Source organism: Anas platyrhynchos, chromosome 2 (assembly GCF_047663525.1).
Source record: "Anas platyrhynchos isolate ZD024472 breed Pekin duck chromosome 2, IASCAAS_PekinDuck_T2T, whole genome shotgun sequence".
NCBI lineage: Eukaryota > Metazoa > Chordata > Aves > Anseriformes > Anatidae > Anas > Anas platyrhynchos.
Genome location: NC_092588.1, coordinates 63,047,077 through 63,064,216, shown reverse-complemented (window position 1 = coordinate 63,064,216; position 17,140 = coordinate 63,047,077). Strand labels below are relative to the sequence as shown.

Sequence of the window (17,140 nt, the reverse complement as noted above, 5' to 3'; positions counted from 1 at the left end):
TCCTTCAGTGCAGGAATAATGGCTTGTGTTAAATGTCTTTGGGATAAAAAATCACTTCACTAAGAACACTAAGTACTGGCTATTCCATGCCAACTTTCACGCACTTGCTTTCTCCTTGCAACAGAAACTAACAGCAATGAGAATGATGCTCAGGCTTTTGTTTCAGTGCCTGAGAAGCATATGATAGTTCAACAGGGGAAGAGAAAGGATCAGCAGAAATAATGGAATAATAAAGACTTCTTTGGAGACAGAGAGCAAATGGGAGCATGACTCTTTGTTGTCTCTCATCCCAGTTTCTGTGGTGACTGAGAGTTAGTGCCACTCTCAAAGGGCTGAATCCCATTTTGAGTTCTATAGGTGTGTTTTTAACAGGTCATAAAATCAAAACATCCAAAATTTCAATTTGCTTCCCCCAAAAAGTCACCAGTGCAACTTTATGGTTTGTTTCATCTATAACACAGGTATAATTATGTTTTGCTTCTGATAGATAAAATGGTAATACAAATCACAATGAGAGACAATTAACCTAACCCTGAACAAGACTGACATATGGAAAAATCAGCCTTACCTGTAAAGCTCCTTTCTGGCCTTGACTGTAACGTTTCTGGTATCACTTCCCAGTCTCTTCCTAGCTACAGTGACTTTCACTAGTATGAAGACCACTGAGATAAAGGAAGTGATTGTTCCCTCTACCATGCACTGATGAGTACTCATCTTTACCTCAGAAAGGCAGAGAGAAAATTGTCATTAGAGTCCTGTAGAAGTTGTTGAGAAGCCTTTTTGTTTGTTTGAGGAAAAGTGTGTCACTATATGATTAGAGATGAACTAGCCAAATACCCAAGTAAAGTCAGAAGGTAACATTGGTAAGGTAGCAGAAATACCCACAGAAGTCCCTGATTTTCTAAACTCTCAGGAGCTCTTTAGCTACTTATATCCTAAAGGTAGATTTTTTACTGTGCTTTTTAGATCTGAAATAATGTGGGCATAAAGAATATGGAACCAGAATTTCATCAGAGTTGCACACAGATAAGACAACATACAACAAACATAAGTTGCAACATGGAAAATTCTGATGTGATATACAGAAAAAATAAATAAATCAACCTGAAGGTGGTCAAATACTGGAGCAAGTTGCCCAGAGAGGATATGGAATCTCCATCCTTGGAGATATTTAGAATTCAGCTAAATCAGTCTCTGAGCATGTAACAGGGTAAGACCCTGGCTAGACCAAATGACCTCCAGAGGTTCCTTCCAACCTAAATTACTGTATGGTTCTATGATTGTGACTATACAAAAAACTCCTTCACATTCACGTGAATCATGTGATGCCACTGTGTGAGCTCACATCAATCATAATATCAGCCTTGTGGGATTTCTTTCTGTTCCTAATTTATACTAAGTCAATCCTGACAGAGACTGAAAAATTTTAAATCAGAACATTGTGTTGGACAGCCTTCTCTCAGCATGACCGTGGTCATATGTTAAATGTTTATTACCTAAATTATATATTTTTTTAGAGTTAATCTATTAGAGCTTGATAACACTGTTCCTAATTTTATAAGTAATAAAACTACTGCCACCTGTATTATGGAGAGTTTCAATGTGTTTTACCAATCTAGATGGCCTCTTACTCACCCGCAGTTACTTTGGAAGTGTCTTGGAATATGTATATCAGTTATATATGGCTTGTATGTATTTCTTCTTGGGTGAAATGAAAAATTTAATTATATGAAAAAAATGCAAATTGCTGCCAACTGTGTTAACTGTGAGAGAGTTGCATTATCTTCTAACATAAATTGTCAGTGAATTGAAGAAAAGACGTTTTGGAAGCTGATCTGATTACTGTCAGGGAAAGTGCTCAAACTCAATTGTTGGCAAATGTCCAGTACCCATCACTGAATGATCATCACCTCATCATTCAGCCTTCTCAACTGACATGCAAAACAACATCCAAATATTCATTGCACATCTGTGCTGGACAGATTATGCATTAGCAATTCAAATCAATTCAATGTACAGGCAGTTTCTGTAAAGGCGTCTGTTTGGGTGAGATGCCTTGTTGTCTGGGATGGATAATAAGGCAACTCTGTCTAATCTTGGAGAACAATCAACCCATCTTGAGAAGGTGACTGACTACGTATGCTCTTGCCCTGACAGCACTAGAACAATGGCCCCATAATGCACTTGACTCAGCTGGTAATAAAATCTACTTTTGATTAGCAGCCATGGCTTGTGTCAATCACTGTATGATGTACCATTGTCCTCTGGTCCTGAACACAGTTTATTTACAGGGAAACAAAAGCTTTTTGGATATGGCTGCTGCCCAGAGATTGCAAAATAGATTGAGCTGTCAGCCTCACACACTAGATGAAGATTAATGAGTTGTGCAGACAATAAATATGAAGCAATGACCATAAATATGCTAATAGGTATTATCCATATACACTATAATTGCTACAAAAATTAAAAAGTAGTGTGAAGGAAATAGGTCACAGGGTGACAGATAGATAATCTTGGATGCTGAAGATCTTTGGTTCAGTCAGATTCTCTACAGGTTTATTTCCTTCAATTAGACCCTTCAAAAGAGTAATTGTTTAAAAGCTGTTTGAATAATCTCTTTTGAAACAGAGGTTTATGGGAAAATGTTTATGAAAAAGTGACTTCAATGAACATGTTATTAGAATGAAAAACGTGACTACCAAAAGCAGGCTAAGCAGAGATTAATGTCTGGGATCAGCTGCCCAGCTTCACTAGGAGGAAAATATATCTGAGTGGCACACAAGTGAGAACTTCAAGGAAAACAGACTACTGAGGCACAGCAGTTTACACCCACAGACACAAATGAGTAAGTTAATTCCTGAGTGAAATATGGAAGAATTGCATGTACATCTGTTTGTTTGTGTTGGTTTGTTTGGTATTTTCATCCTAGCACACTTTTTTTTTTTTTTATTTTTTTCCCCCCAGAGAAGGTAAGGATGCTCATGGCTCAAATTTTCAGAGTATTTCCAAACAGGCCTCTGGTTTTCCAGTTCCATTCAAAGTCTAGACAGTACACGATTTTTGACACTTAAAGATTTCATTTGAACCTGAAACTCAGAGAGTTAAACACCAAACTTTGTTAGCTGCACATATAAATGTTTTAGCACCCAAGGCTACTGAAATTGTAGTGAGATTGAAAATAGAGGCAATCCTACTCTTGGTATTAATGGTTTCTGAGTCTCAGAAGTGCTGCTGAATGCTTTTCAGATCAGTTCACACCACCTATCTCCTCAGGTTTGGGGATGGGAAATTATTCAGATACTCTCCCAGACGCAACAATGTGCTATAAACTTGCCAGTTTCAGTGATGTAAACAAGTTTTTTTTTGTTTGTTTGTTTGTTTTTTCTCTTTCTTTTCATGCTTTACCTAGAAGTTGCATCATTTTGGCTTTTAAATTTTCACTGCTTGGATTTTGGGCTGACAGTCCACTGTCTTCACACTTCTACACCATTCTCCCTGCAAACTCAGCAGGATATCAACTACATTGGCTTAACATCTTGAAAGTTACACTTTCTAACCAGAAATACTGGTATAATACTGGTAAAAAAAATGCAAAACAGGTAGGGGACCATTAAGGAAAATGACTCACACAAAGTCAGCAGTTGAGAGAAGCATGTCTTTCTGGATGGATCCTGGTGGAGGGAGAGGACCTCTGGAAGCTGTGGACTCAGGAACTGAGTTCTTGTTCCCAGTCCCACATCAGCAGTGACACTGGATCTCTTTAGATTGGAGGTTGTGATGTTAGCCATCCTGTCAGGGCTCAGCAAGGGCTGCCTGCTCCCTAAGGGACGGGGAACCAAACAAGACAAAAAGCCAGCAGGGCGAGAGCATCACCAGCCATGGCCCTGTCCCACCACCCCAAGCAAGGCAAATTGAGCAGACCAAGAAACAACAGTCAGGTTGAAGCAAGAATTCAAATCATCAGAAAAAGTGGTGGTGATGAGGCAGATCCAGGGTCAAGCTAGAAGCATGAACCAACAGATCAGTTTCAGGTCTGGAGACAGTAACCAGGGCCAGTCCAGTGACCACTGGGCACGTCTATCCATTATAACCAGGCAGGTCCGAGGTCACACCAGGAAGACAGGCTGCAGGTCAGCATATGGGTCAAGTAGGTATGGCCATGATGGAGCTGCAGGCAGGAGCACCTACAGCATCCCTCAGGCAGGGACTGAGCCCATGGGCAGAGGGTGTGGGTGGAGACCCCAGGTGAGGCTGCTCAGGGCCTTTAAGGCCTAAAGGTGGACTCAGCCCTGGCACATGTCCAAGAGATTGACCACATTTTGCCAAGCTGAACTGTTTACAAAGTGAGGTGTTAGTGAGGTCAGCTTACTAGGACACAGGAAATATAGGTTTTTATTTATTTTTTATATATATATGTGTAAGCAGAATATCCCAAGTTATCATAGTAAGCTGAAAACCAGTGAAATTGAGTCCCTTCCAGGTCAGAGCTTTATAAATTAATTTGCCTCACTTGTATTAGTAACTAGCACCGTGTCATCTATACCTACTGACACGGCAATCACCCAACTCACTGCAACCACATTCCAGATTTTATAGCCATGTCCCTGTGGATTAGTTCTGTGGCATACTTGTAAGCAGAGGCTTCTCTTGAATCTTTTCAGTGGCTTCCCTCTCATTATCACTTTGAATTTCTTCACCTTGTCTTTAGGAGACTACTAGTAACGCCTCCTTTCCTTGCTTTTTCACTGATACCTCTGTCAATCATGAATTGCCTTGGGGCACTTCACTTGCAATGGAACTTTTGTCTAATTTTTATTGGCTTAATTTAAACAACTTTGTGTGTATTCATTAGGAATCGTTGTGTTTTAGGATTGGGTAAAATCTCATCACGTATGGAGTGTCTGCAACTTCATGAAGCTCTAATTCCCCATTGCTTTGCCAGGCCTCGTCATCATTTCTTGATGGGGTGTCTGGAATATTAAATAAATGATATCAACAAAACACCAAAAGATTTCAGCAGTTTTGAAGGAAGGATAGCAATACTTACAAAAAAAGTGACATTTTTGTTTTATTGACACTTTGAAGAGGGCTTATAGCATTAATTGCCGTATTCTTGCATGGAATCTTAGTTGCATTTAAGTTGTAACTTTAGATATTTCATAACTTTAAATAATTCAAAATGATTAGCAAGTCTTGAGATAAAGGGAGATTTCTGTGGATAAACATACATGATAACAGAAGCCCTAATACGAGCAGACTAGAAAATAAAAAACAACCATATTTGAATTAAATTAAACAAACATAGCCGAATTAAAGAAAAAAAAAATGAATAAAAGGGAAGTGTTCAAATTAAAAAGAGCAGTGCTGCTCAGGGATGCGTGGGCCAGATAACCCACTGCTCAGATAAATACAGCATACGGAAGCAAAAGAATGGACCTTATGCCCTTTGTTCTATAACCCACCATGTACAAGATACGGGCATTATACAACAGCGAAAAAGCTCTATCTTCTGTCTATTTCCACTCCCAGAGCCCTCCCTCTGGTACTCTGACCTACCCAGATAGTCCTCTTTACCTAAAGACAGAGGCCTATGGATTTTAAAACAGTCTTATCTAAAGTACTGGCTAAGAAAAACTGCAATAAAAGGTGCATATGCCGTTTCCAAAGGCATGTTTGCTGAAGGTGTAAGTTTTAATGGGATTACACAAGGAATAATAAAACAGCTGTCAATCTGCTCTTATGACATGAAACCCCCTTCCATGACAAAGTTAATTTCAACCATCCAATGTTAATTGAGTTCTGATTTACAAGTCTTGGTACACAATTTTTTTGGGGGGGTAGCTGTATCTCAGCTGGGCTCTGGGTACTGTAACAAACAGCTTGCGGATTCTGTATGGCCAACACTTTACTGTCTTTTATCATCTTTATTCAGAGTTGTGTTAATAATTAAAGTGAAAAAATACCCCATTTTCAGGCTTTTGGTAAGAACATTTATTTGTAAAGAACCTTCTTTCAGAACGCTAACTGGTACCAAAAGCACATTTTTTGTCCAACCGGAACGCTAAGACTCCCCCAAAAGCCATACTTTTAAACTGTCAGATAAAACAGGTGGGAGACAAATAACAAACAGTTTGGGAAGCTTTCAGAAATGGTGAAACGGTGAAGAAAGGTGTTAAACTGCTCTTAACGAGCTTTTCTGCTCTCTTGATGCCCTTCAGAAGGCCACATATGACTAGTTACTTTTTGTAAAGGAACTTCCTAATGAAAATGTTTGTGGCAATACAATAGCAGCTCATGTGCAGGGTTTATTGTCTCCATCACTGTTGCCTCCCACCACACCTACCTTCAGAGAAGGAGGGCAAGAGATTGTCTTTTAACCTAGATGTGCAATGTAGACTAGCGTAAGGTATCCGGTCTTGTTTTGGGCTTAAACCAGCATAAAGCCTGACGGAGACAGGTTGTCTGAATTTCTCAGATCCCTTTCATGCCTTCCCCTGACAAAGACAGCTTTGCATGTGCCATATGTCCCTGAAGTTTGAGGAAATGACCAACAGAACAGAAGAGAGATCTTCCACGGATGGAGTTCATTACAACAGAGTGCAATGGAAAATGATGAAGAAACAAATTTCTCAGCCACATCACCTGCAGATCAATGACATTTACATTACTAATCTGTTTTGTTATCAGGAGAATGAATCAGTTGATTTGTCTAACAAGCTTTGCTCTCACAGCAATGAAAAAGCATGATCATAAAGTTCAGTTTCGTTTCCCCGAGTGATCCCAGGTTTTGTGTACTTTTCTTCCTTGCTCATTGGTTTCGGTTCTGTTTCTTTGCTGTTAGCTAGACAGAGTATAAAAAGACTGGCTGTGCAGTGCTTCATACACCACCCAAAGCAAAAATGGCTGACCGAAACGTCCACAACGCTGGCTTCGGCTCTTCCGGCATCCGAGCAGGTTCGCTTGCTTCACACATGATGTCCGTGGAAGCAAGATCTAGTGGGGGAGGCGTGCGTTCTGGAGGGCCTACTGCTACTCTCCAAGAGATGGGTATGAGCAACTTCTTTTTTTCTTCTGTGGTTTTGCGGTTTAGTGAGTGGGGCCAAACGGAATTTCGTCCTTGAATGCAGGCTTGTCGAGTGATCACTTCCCTCCTACGTTCCTGTTTCACATTGCAAGACAAAAGATGTGGGTATTTAACTGCATGTTATGTCCGGGATGCTAGTGAGGATGTTTTCTGTGTATGTACATATGCGTGAGTGTGTATATACATAGGTGGCATTCATGAGATTTGGGGCAGTGTTTATTTGAAGTTTGCGCTCTCTCTAGGAACCATCAATAATACAGAAAGCCATGCCAGCAGTAAGCAACCGTACACTTATGCAGGAACATGATCTGTGTACCTACATTTCATATAAATAATCAGATTTCCTTTGCTCTTTACTCATACACACCCATACATATCACACAGAGAGAATGCATAGGAACCTATGCAGACACTATAACAGGGGGAAATTAGCTGCAGTTCAAGAGATAAACTCACAAAGGGAATATTTACACGTCCTTGCAGCATGTTTCCAAGTACTAAAAATAGGCATAGCTGGCTTTCACATGAGCTAACCCCACAGGTGCTTGCTTTTCTGCTGCATACGCAGAGCAGTCCCTGATCTGACAACTCGAAGCAGCTTGGCACTTGTTTAACCCCAGATCCGGTGGGATTCACGCACAAGGTATTCTGCCTACTAGTCCCACCTGTGGGACCTGATTCATCAGGCACTCTAAGTATGCATGAAAAGAGAGCCCCGTGTAATCCTGATTTACCCTGCTGCATGGTAGTTAGCAGGGTGACCTTGGGTAAAAGTTTCAAACCCCTTAGTGCCTTACGGGTCTTGGACCCACATCTCCCACACTTCAGGAGCGTGCTCACCAGCAGGCTGTGGGCTGTCATATTGGCCAACTGCTGGCCTATTGCTTTCATGGTAAGCAGCTACGTGTCTACTGCATGATGGAGCTGAGCCTGACTCTTCCAGCCATAACATGAGAGGTTGGCCAGGTAAGCTGGCCAGGGCCCAGATTTGTGCCATCTTTCAATTAATAATAAATAAATAAATACATAAAAGGTGACAGGCCTGACTGAAAGGAGGTAAGTTATTTTTTTTAGATGTGGCTTGTGTTGCTGACAGTATTATTCATAGCACGAGGCTCTTTAGACACTGAGGGAGTAAGTGACATAAGGGTCATTTGGAGAGATGCTGCATGGGACTCCTGTGAGGCATTGTTTGAATTTTACATTATGATTTAAATTATGATTTGATCAGTGAGTTTAGGTTACTGATACAGTGCTTATTGAATACTCGGTAGCAAAGAAGTTAAGGGATGGTAGCAGCAGAGGGACAGAATATGAGAGAAAGTCAAGAGAGGAGGAGAACCTTGGGAGTCTATAGCAGGAAGAGCTACTTTCAGGCACCCCACTGCATCAGCAGCACAGATCCCAGTCCACAGGCACCACCAGACAGTTGATCTAATATTATAGCAGAGCAGAGACAACTGCCCAACCCTGCCTTCTGCTACAGATAATGGTGGTACAGCAATACTCGGCATGGCCACAGCCAGTGGTGAACCTTGGTGGTAATGCCCTACAGAGAGTATGAAGTTGCAATTTTTAAAATAAAAGACTGAACATATTTATCCCCTGGTGTGTTGGGAATATTTAGAAGAGAGAGAGGCAGAGTAAACATTTGATGGTACCTGATTTTATTCTTGCAATGAAACAGTATCAGCTACACCCTTTTATGAAATGTGCTGTTTTTGGTGAAGATAAACCTGCAAGACTTGAGGAAACCTTAGCCGTGCCTACAGCAGGTACTCCAAAAAAGCTTTTATCCATGTGAAAAATACTCTGTCTGTAACATTGCCAAGACAGGTGTGAGCTTTGGCTCCCTGCAGCAGGAGAGCTTGCCACACATTCTTTGCCTGATTGAGAGCTAAAAGAGTCTGATTTCATTTCCGCAGGTGCTCACTGAAATCTCTCGCTCTTCAAACACATCTTCTTAACCTTTTTATTAAGACTGCAAACCCTCCCCCACGAACAAATGTGCATGGAGGAGTGGCTGATTCTGCAGCAGGGCACAAGTATTGTTCAGCATCACTTTCCAGGAGATGTTATAACAAGCTCATCACCAAAATATTTGAGCATCCTCCAGGAATGTTTTAAGGGCTGTCACTAGCATTTGTCATTGTCAATGTCTTAGTCCTCTCCCACAAAAAAAAAGGGCTTGCAATGTAATACTTTGTTTGGGGCTTATTTATACTGAGATGGAGATACACATATGTGTTGGCTACCACAGACTGCTGTGTTCAAAATCTTGTGGTATCTATTATGCATAGGTTTATGCTATGGAAAGTGAAGTGAAAGGTATCCATCACCTGTAACAGTAAGTGGTAAAGTCTGCAATAACCCCGAGTTCCTGTAAAAGTTTGTTCCACAGCCCTCAGAAAATCAGCAGTTTCTTCATCTTCTAATAAATTTTCTAGCCTTTTATTATTATTATTATTATTAATTATTATTATTAATAATATCTTCCCCATTTATTTATTTATTTTTAAAGAACACTAGATTACAATTATCCTGTGAGGTTCCTCCCAGTCAGAAAGTGCAGTAACACTTCCTTTGTAACTGTTGTAGGTGCCAGAGGCTCAACACATTCCTCAGGTTTTACCAGCAGCGGGATCTCCAGTGGATCCAGGGCTTCTGACATGATGTCCCAGGAGGCCAGATCTTATGGGGGTGGAGTCCCCAGTGGCGGCACAACTTCCACTGTCCAGTCCATCTGTAAGTGAGAGTCTTCCCAGTAAAGCTGAAATAACAAATGATTTCTCAGCTCAATTGTACATTTACTAGAGGGAGGGGTGTAAAGCGAAGTTGCTGCATTGCATTTGAAACAACATTTCTTCTGTTTGTTGCTTTATACTGGGTGGGAAGCAGAAGCTAAGGAATTAGGGGAAATAACTATGCAATAAAGTTGCAAGGATGGAGGCGGATAGCAGAGACAGATTGCTGAAACACCTAATTGCAGAAAAAAGGTCACTGGAAGTTTAGGTTATTAACTGAGTGTAACACAAACCTTTGGTCTATGTCCTGGGAGTGCTTGTATCTCATGCTTAGATATTCTGTATGTTGCCCTGTACAGCAGATTTGCTTTATATTGTTCTCATGTGTTTCTTTATGTTTGTCCTTAGCGATGGGTGGCAAAGGAGGAAGGCACTGAAGAGAAAGAAGCATCAGTCTAGAAGTAAGCTCTGCAAGCAGTTCATCATCCTGTACTGCCAGAATCATTTGACATCTTCCCTTCTTTGCTCTCCCTGACACTAACATGAAAGGCAAAGCTGTTTTCAAATGTGCAAATAAAAGCTCTGTTAAGACAATGGATGCTTGTGCAAAATTAATAGGAGTGGGGATGAGGATGGGGATGGGGGGCAGGTTCTTCCTTGGTTAAACGTCCTCTGAAGCACAGACATATACAAACACGAGCCAACGAAAGGAAGCTACAGTACTCTGGGCTGGAATAGGTCTCACTATCTGAGCCTCTTGCCGTTCCCCACTCGCCTTTCATTCAGATGTGCTCCCACTGCACCATTTCCCCAGGTACACACATTGTCCACTTCCTAGACATGTTCCCACATACATTTCCCTTTCCTTTCATTCTTCCTTCTGTCTTTCTGGCTTCCATGTTCCCTCCCCTAGCTCATCCTTCTCTCCATATTTCTAATAAAACCACCTGATGCAGCCTCCCCTTTTACTTTCTGTAAAATTACAGATTTAGGGATTTCTTTACACAATACTAATCGTTCACATGTTAGCTCTCATATTTAAGAATTAAACTGTTTTGTTCACTGCAAATGAAATGCGGAAACAATCACACAGAGGTTGTGGTGTTGTATTTCTGTTGTTTGTTTTTTAAGGTCAGATGCCTTGACTTGAGTGGTGTTTTACATGTTCACCCTCGCATGAAATCTTCCCTGCTTATTGCCTGCATGCTGGTTATTTACTTCTAATTTTTTACCCCTGGCATAGATAACTAACTGCAATCCTGGTGTTGAATTATGTAGTTAACAAAGACAAGAAATGAAGAACATGAGGTCCAGGTGAAATGAAAAGGAATTTAAGGCATATGGAGTAAAAAATGAAGTACTCAGTAGTCACAGACAGCATTTAGACTCAGGTATTTCTGTGCAAAGGTGGAACCATCAGTTTGCTGGGATGCATCATCTTCAAGTCTGAGCTGTTACATGGCTCTGCTTGAGCCATCCTACACTTTCCTCATGAGGTCTAATGCAGCAGACTTCTAAAATACACCTGTGCCCTACCAGCAGATCTTTACTCCCTTCTGCACGAGGTAGAGCAAGGATGTCCACGATTCCCATCCGTACGTTCCCCCATGTGCAGAAGCTGTCAGAGAGCAGCAAGGATCCAGATGCCCGCAAGCAAACTGTCCAGCACCTGTGTTAACATTGATGATACTGAAGTGAGTTGTAACAATGAAACTAATGTAAGGATGAGTAAAAATTAGAAAAGGACAGGCACATACATAACTTGAAGGACAAACAATTGATGCTATATTATCTAGAAAACAACATGCAATCATTTGATGGCAATTAAGGATTATGCTTCTTATTTGCCTGCATAACAGTAACATTTAATATCAGGATTCAACTTCAGAGTTGGCATTTCTTGACCTCAAGTGCTTTTGCCTTGTTTAAAAAATGTTTAACATTAGTGAAAGCTAACAAAAGATATTCATGCCCAGAAGAAGGAAAAACAACCCAAACCAAGGCAACAATTGTTAATTACATTTCATTTCACTTTTCAGCTTTTATGTGATTCTGGCATTACTAATTTGCCTAATTTTTTCCATCTTTGGACCTTGCCATGTTGAGAGCTATTCTAGATAGTTCTCCTAAAGCTGGGAGCATCCTCGGTTGCATCTGAATTCCCTCAGCTGCACCAGCTCCAACAGGCCTACAGGAGAACAAAGGTAAATGCTTCCTCCTGAATGCTTCACTCGCAGACCACTTAAGCAAATTCACGTGTGCACTGTTAGAAAGGAATTATTTACATTTTTTAACAGAATATAATTGAAACGGTCAAATAACAGCAGATATGACAATCTAAATCCCTCACGTCCCTCAATCAATCTCCCGCAACAAACAGACAGAAGGGGAGAGAAAGGAAAAGAGGCAGCAGTGTGTGATTACCAGAGCAATAGCAGTGAAGCAATGCACTGCAGAAAGAACATAGCTCTCTGCACAGAAATCAATTCCTCCCATGGGATGGGGTCGATAGTTGCCTGACAGGACAGTATACAGGCAATTTAATAGCATTTTATCTAAATGAATCTATTCCTCCCCCCCACCAGCCTCACAGTTCATGAGCAGGATCTCTTAGTAAAATAGATTTATTTATTTTTTATCATATAACAGGAAAGCATTTATCATGCTGAAGACACTACCACTGTCTATTAAAAATCATTTATCCCTGTTAGTTTCTCATTACCAGCAACTCTTTCCCAGCATTGTTATTCTAATTAGTTAACTTATGCACGCAGTCCATAAAAATCACTTTCAGTTAACTCTGGAAATATTTTTCTTACTCAAATCCTTTCTAAATTACAGGTCACACTTTCAGGGAAAATAAACTCACAAACCAGGCAGAGCCAGTTGATTCAAAAGAGTGTTGGTATCTGAAATGACATTTTTATGCAAGAAAAGCTAATTTTTTATTTATTTATTTTTTTGTGCAATACATTTTACACAGAGATTGGTTGTCCAGTGTATCTATTTTAATAGCACTTTAATAAATAAAGCCGGGCTGATCTTATTAGTGGGTATCTGTGTGAAGTAAATGGTAATGAATAAGAACCCGTAATAAGCATCATTCCAGGGATGGATCTTCGGCTCTCTGGGAGTTTGGTATTGTGCCCCAAAGGCTCTTGTAAATCCAGCCACAGTTCTTGCTCATCATTTAGAAGATTAGGGGCTGATAAGCGACAGTCAAGCCTTATTAGGACAGGCTAAGGCAACAGAAAACATTAATTGGGTAATTTAATGCACAAGGAGACAATAAATGCCTGCATTGTGGTTCAGATGCTGTTCCTCTATTGATTTGTTCATGTCTTATTTTGTGGAACTCTCACAAATTCTTAGTGGGCAGAGTGCAAGGCAAAGTCTCTACGTTTAAAAACATGAGACCACTTTTGTTATTTCCTGCAGCTTCTCTTTGCCTCCTGCATTACTAAGGCGCCCTTCAGTGTCCCTGTCCTTGGTAAGCCGAAGAATGAAAACTGATTCCTTGCCCAAGGACTCCTCAGAGAAAGGAGGGGAGAGAGCCAAGTTATGGCAACTACCTGCACTGAAATGGTATCTTACCATCTCACTTGTATCATGGTTTCATCTCTTAAAGGTAAATTAAAATATCCCCGTTCCCATGGGTCGGACAGGCAAGAAATACTGCGTGCACACAGCAGGAGCACTGTGGCTTTGGGAAGAAGCCCAAATTCTCTTTTCCTCCTGGAAATTACTTGAAAATTTTCTCTTCCCTTTCACTGTTCTGAGGAGATGAAGAAATAGTTGCTGGACGTGTCTTCCTCTGGAAGTAAGGAAGATGAGAGGAAGCTCCTAATCTGGGTATTTCTCCCCTGTCTAGTGCCAGAATTAATTCACTCACTTGAGGAGTCACACAATTCACTCAGTGGTGGATTTTAGTGTCTAGAAAACCAGTCATATACATACATTTCTCAGTCATATACCACCTCCTTACTTGGATCCCATTTTAAGATTTCCTTCCCTGCTACCTCTTTCCCACAGCTGAACAGGAGGGAAGAGTTTCTCTCAGAGTGGAAGTTCAGCACGAGAAGGGGAGATTTCCCTTTACTTAGCTGACTGAGGCATTCATATCCTCTCATCTTCTCACACTGTAACTTGGAAGATTGGCAGTGATAATCCATGAACAATTTATTTTAATAATTTACATTTGAATCAATTTGAATATTGAAATGCAGTTTTGAGGCAGGCACACAGCATTATTTTCAAACATTATGTTCTGTTTGACAGCATTTGGTCTCACTTATTGTAGCTTAATTCCAGGTTCAGGTGCAGATTTTGTCTTCTTTGTTTTTTAAGGCCTCCAGTCACAGCCTCTCCCTTCCACCCAGCAGCTTGTTGCTATTTCTGCTGAGAATGATGTTTCCCACATCCGTGGCACTGCCTGGAAGGCTCTCTCCTTGGCAGAGCACCCCTCCACTTGAAACTTCTTCAGATCTGATCCGTTTCAAGTTGGTGTTGTCTTCACACCTTCCCATATTTAAGGAAGGAGATAGCCCTTCTCACATTTACCGTATGATGTGGTGCTGCAGAGTGCAGGTCCCTAAACTCATGGATGCTGTGGTAGAAGAGGCAGGGTCCACCTACAACCCAACATGACATCCCATCCACTACCACATTAAACAGTACTCTAATGCACTCCTTGCATCTTCACAAGGACTTGACCCAATCACAACAGCCTGAGACTATCCACCAAAACAAAAATACTTCTCCTCGCACTCAACTTGGCAGGACAGCCAGTGGCAGACCTGTTCTGCGGGACATAGTGAAAGGATAAATCAAGGCAGAACTCCACATCTCAGATCTGAAAATCTGCCTGGAGTCAGACCAACAAATTCCTTTCAATCAGCAACTGGATACTCAGTAGCTGCTGGGTCAAGCAGATTAGCCCATTTTCTGTCCTGGAGCGGACATCCCCATGTTCTTTCTGTGAGCTTTTCATTCTGCTGAAGTTCTGAGCATTGTAACCTTAACAAAAAACAACAAAATTGTGCAGGCTGCCCACAACAGTCCATTTCCTTAGGGCCTCATGTATTAAAGAGACACCATTAATAATTTTATTTAAACACACAGTAATTCAAAAGATTGCAAGTACATTCCCTTATGAAAATATTCAGCATTCATGGTTATACTAATTAACTTAAAAGAGTTCCCCATCTTTCACTCTATCACTTTTGGGGAATAAAATGAACACTTAAATATAATCCAGTTTAGTGCTCATCTAACACAAGGAATATTTTATCTAAGCTATCTTATTTTTACCTGGGGATTCTTTTTTTAAATGCCTGGTTGTGAATGTGAAAATAAATAAATAAATCGATTTCCCTTGATGTCATAAAATTTCATAGAAAATATTGTCTCTAAGGAAAAAAATAGTGCATTCTACAAAAGCAGTTCTTAAAATTCAGATGTTGCTCTCTGCAGTCTTTTACAATTGGAATTTCCACCCAGCCAAGATTTTTACTGGCCAGTTTTAAGCTAGCTCTGCAATTTATGTTTATACATAAACAGCCCTGATTTTAATTGCTATCAACTTCTTATACTTGATAGATGGTCTTAAACATTTTTTGTCTCCGGAGACTATTTACTTTGCCAAGTATCGACACACTTTCAAGATTTATACTTCTCTAAGGAACGAAGTTTACAATAAAATGTAATGTATTCCGTGGCTGTGAATGGTAATGTTACTGAACAATCCGAAGATATTTCACAACTGATAGTTATTTCCCTTTTGCACCCAGCCCTGCTCTGTTTTAGTTCTGCTATAGACTTAGGGCTTTAAGGAAAACTAAAATTCCTAATTTGACAAATATAATGCTTCAGAGATCCAATATTGCTTAATTTACATTTTCTTCCACAAGAGATATTATCAGACTCATGACCACACTTCCACTCTTCCCAATAATTAATGTAAAAGGGTAAGTCTGGTGGAAGGGGTTTGCTCAGTTATGGGACAGGAGTAACCCGTTGCTTTACAGAGGTCAAAGCCAATGTAACACCACAGTCAGAAATAAACAAAGGCGTGAAGTACAATGTCAAACGTCCAAGTGGTTACTAGTTATTAGACAAACATAGCTCAGTAGATGAAGAAAGTCATACCTGGATCTAAACATTGGGATCCAGTGTGCTGGTAACATCATGGGCCAGAGTGCTTAGAGGAACTCAGAGGTCAAGGAAGGGTTTTATATAAAAATACATCAAGTCGTATCATCCCCATGCAACTGCTATTGCATTGCTGCAGAAGTAGTACTGTCAATAGCTCTGCCAAATACAAATAAGCTGAAAAGACCTGCCTCACCAAAAATATTCATAGATGTGACTTTAGTGACAAAGTACAGCTCCCAGACTTCTAGGAATGTGTTTTCAAGGGAGAAACTTTCATTCTTTTTCTTTCTTTTAATTTTTTTTCCCAGTCATTTCAGCTTTTTAGCATAGCTTTCCATACCTATCTGTTTTGCAAATAGGTAATTAACTATCACACAGCTGTTTTGCAGAGAAAAGGAAAGACAGCTGTCAGTTGCTCTCTTTTTATCTTACTGTTACCATATCTCAAAGTTTAGAAGGCACCAAAGCAATAAAAGGAGAGACATGCCCCACATCTTCCATGACTTGCTCTTCCTCACTGACCGGGAAATGGAAAGGATGTGATGCAAGAGGGTCTGTAATTTCCCCGGGGTAGCTGATGGACAAGAGTAATGGCTGTCAGGCTTTAAACTTAAATACCCCAGCGTCTGCTCGTTGTGAGACTACAATTCCAGGTTACTTGGCATTTGCCATTGAGATGGAGGAGATATTCCCTGCAATTTCTATAAGAAACACTAAAAAATCCTAGTAATAAACTATTTTGTCAAAGTAATAATTTATATAATTACCCATTGGGAATCCTTGTCCTGGCCGTCCTCCCTCTCCAACATGTTTTACAAGGATTTTGCTAGGTAAAATAATGCAGTTTCAACTGCAGCCAGAATAAAAACTGAACAAAGCAAAAGAACAGAAGTATAAAGAGAAAAGAAATGAGCACTTGCTTAAATCTGTTAATAACCAGACACAGAATCAACCAATGGGAATAATCAGAACAAAAAATTAAGAGAGATCAAACCCCAAAGTATTTTTGCAGATTTCATCCCTGTCGGAGCAAGCAATAGAAGTGGATAACTAACTGAGGTTACATGTTAAAAAATATGTAAACACTTAAGCATTTATATACAAATACTTGAGAAGTTCTTCATATTCTGTCAGCATGAAGTTTTTAATTGGGTCTGGT

At 40.3% G+C, this 17,140-nt stretch overlaps 1 protein-coding gene across 1 annotated transcript; it reads left to right on the top strand.

Moving 5' to 3' along the window:
• The first annotated feature begins 6,834 nt into the window (after window positions 1–6,834).
• On the top strand, window positions 6,835–10,424 carry LOC101794704 (uncharacterized). The gene is made up of 3 exons (XM_005027715.3): window positions 6,835–7,047; window positions 9,683–9,829; window positions 10,237–10,424. Exons 1-3 carry the CDS (start codon window positions 6,900–6,902, stop codon window positions 10,263–10,265), a joined length of 324 nt encoding a protein of 107 aa, XP_005027772.1. The 5' UTR covers window positions 6,835–6,899; the 3' UTR covers window positions 10,266–10,424.
• Window positions 10,425–17,140: the final 6,716 nt, after the last annotated feature.

Excerpts from the sequence above, each read along its gene's own strand:
- LOC101794704 (XM_005027715.3), top strand. The coding sequence starts at position 6,900 with ATGGCTGACCGAAACGTCCACAACGCTGGCTTCGGCTCTTCCGGCATC. Across the intron at positions 7,048-9,682 it reads TGCTACTCTCCAAGAGATGG|GTGCCAGAGGCTCAACACAT; the intron begins GTATGAGCAACT and ends TAACTGTTGTAG. Across the intron at positions 9,830-10,236 it reads TTCCACTGTCCAGTCCATCT|CGATGGGTGGCAAAGGAGGA; the intron begins GTAAGTGAGAGT and ends GTTTGTCCTTAG.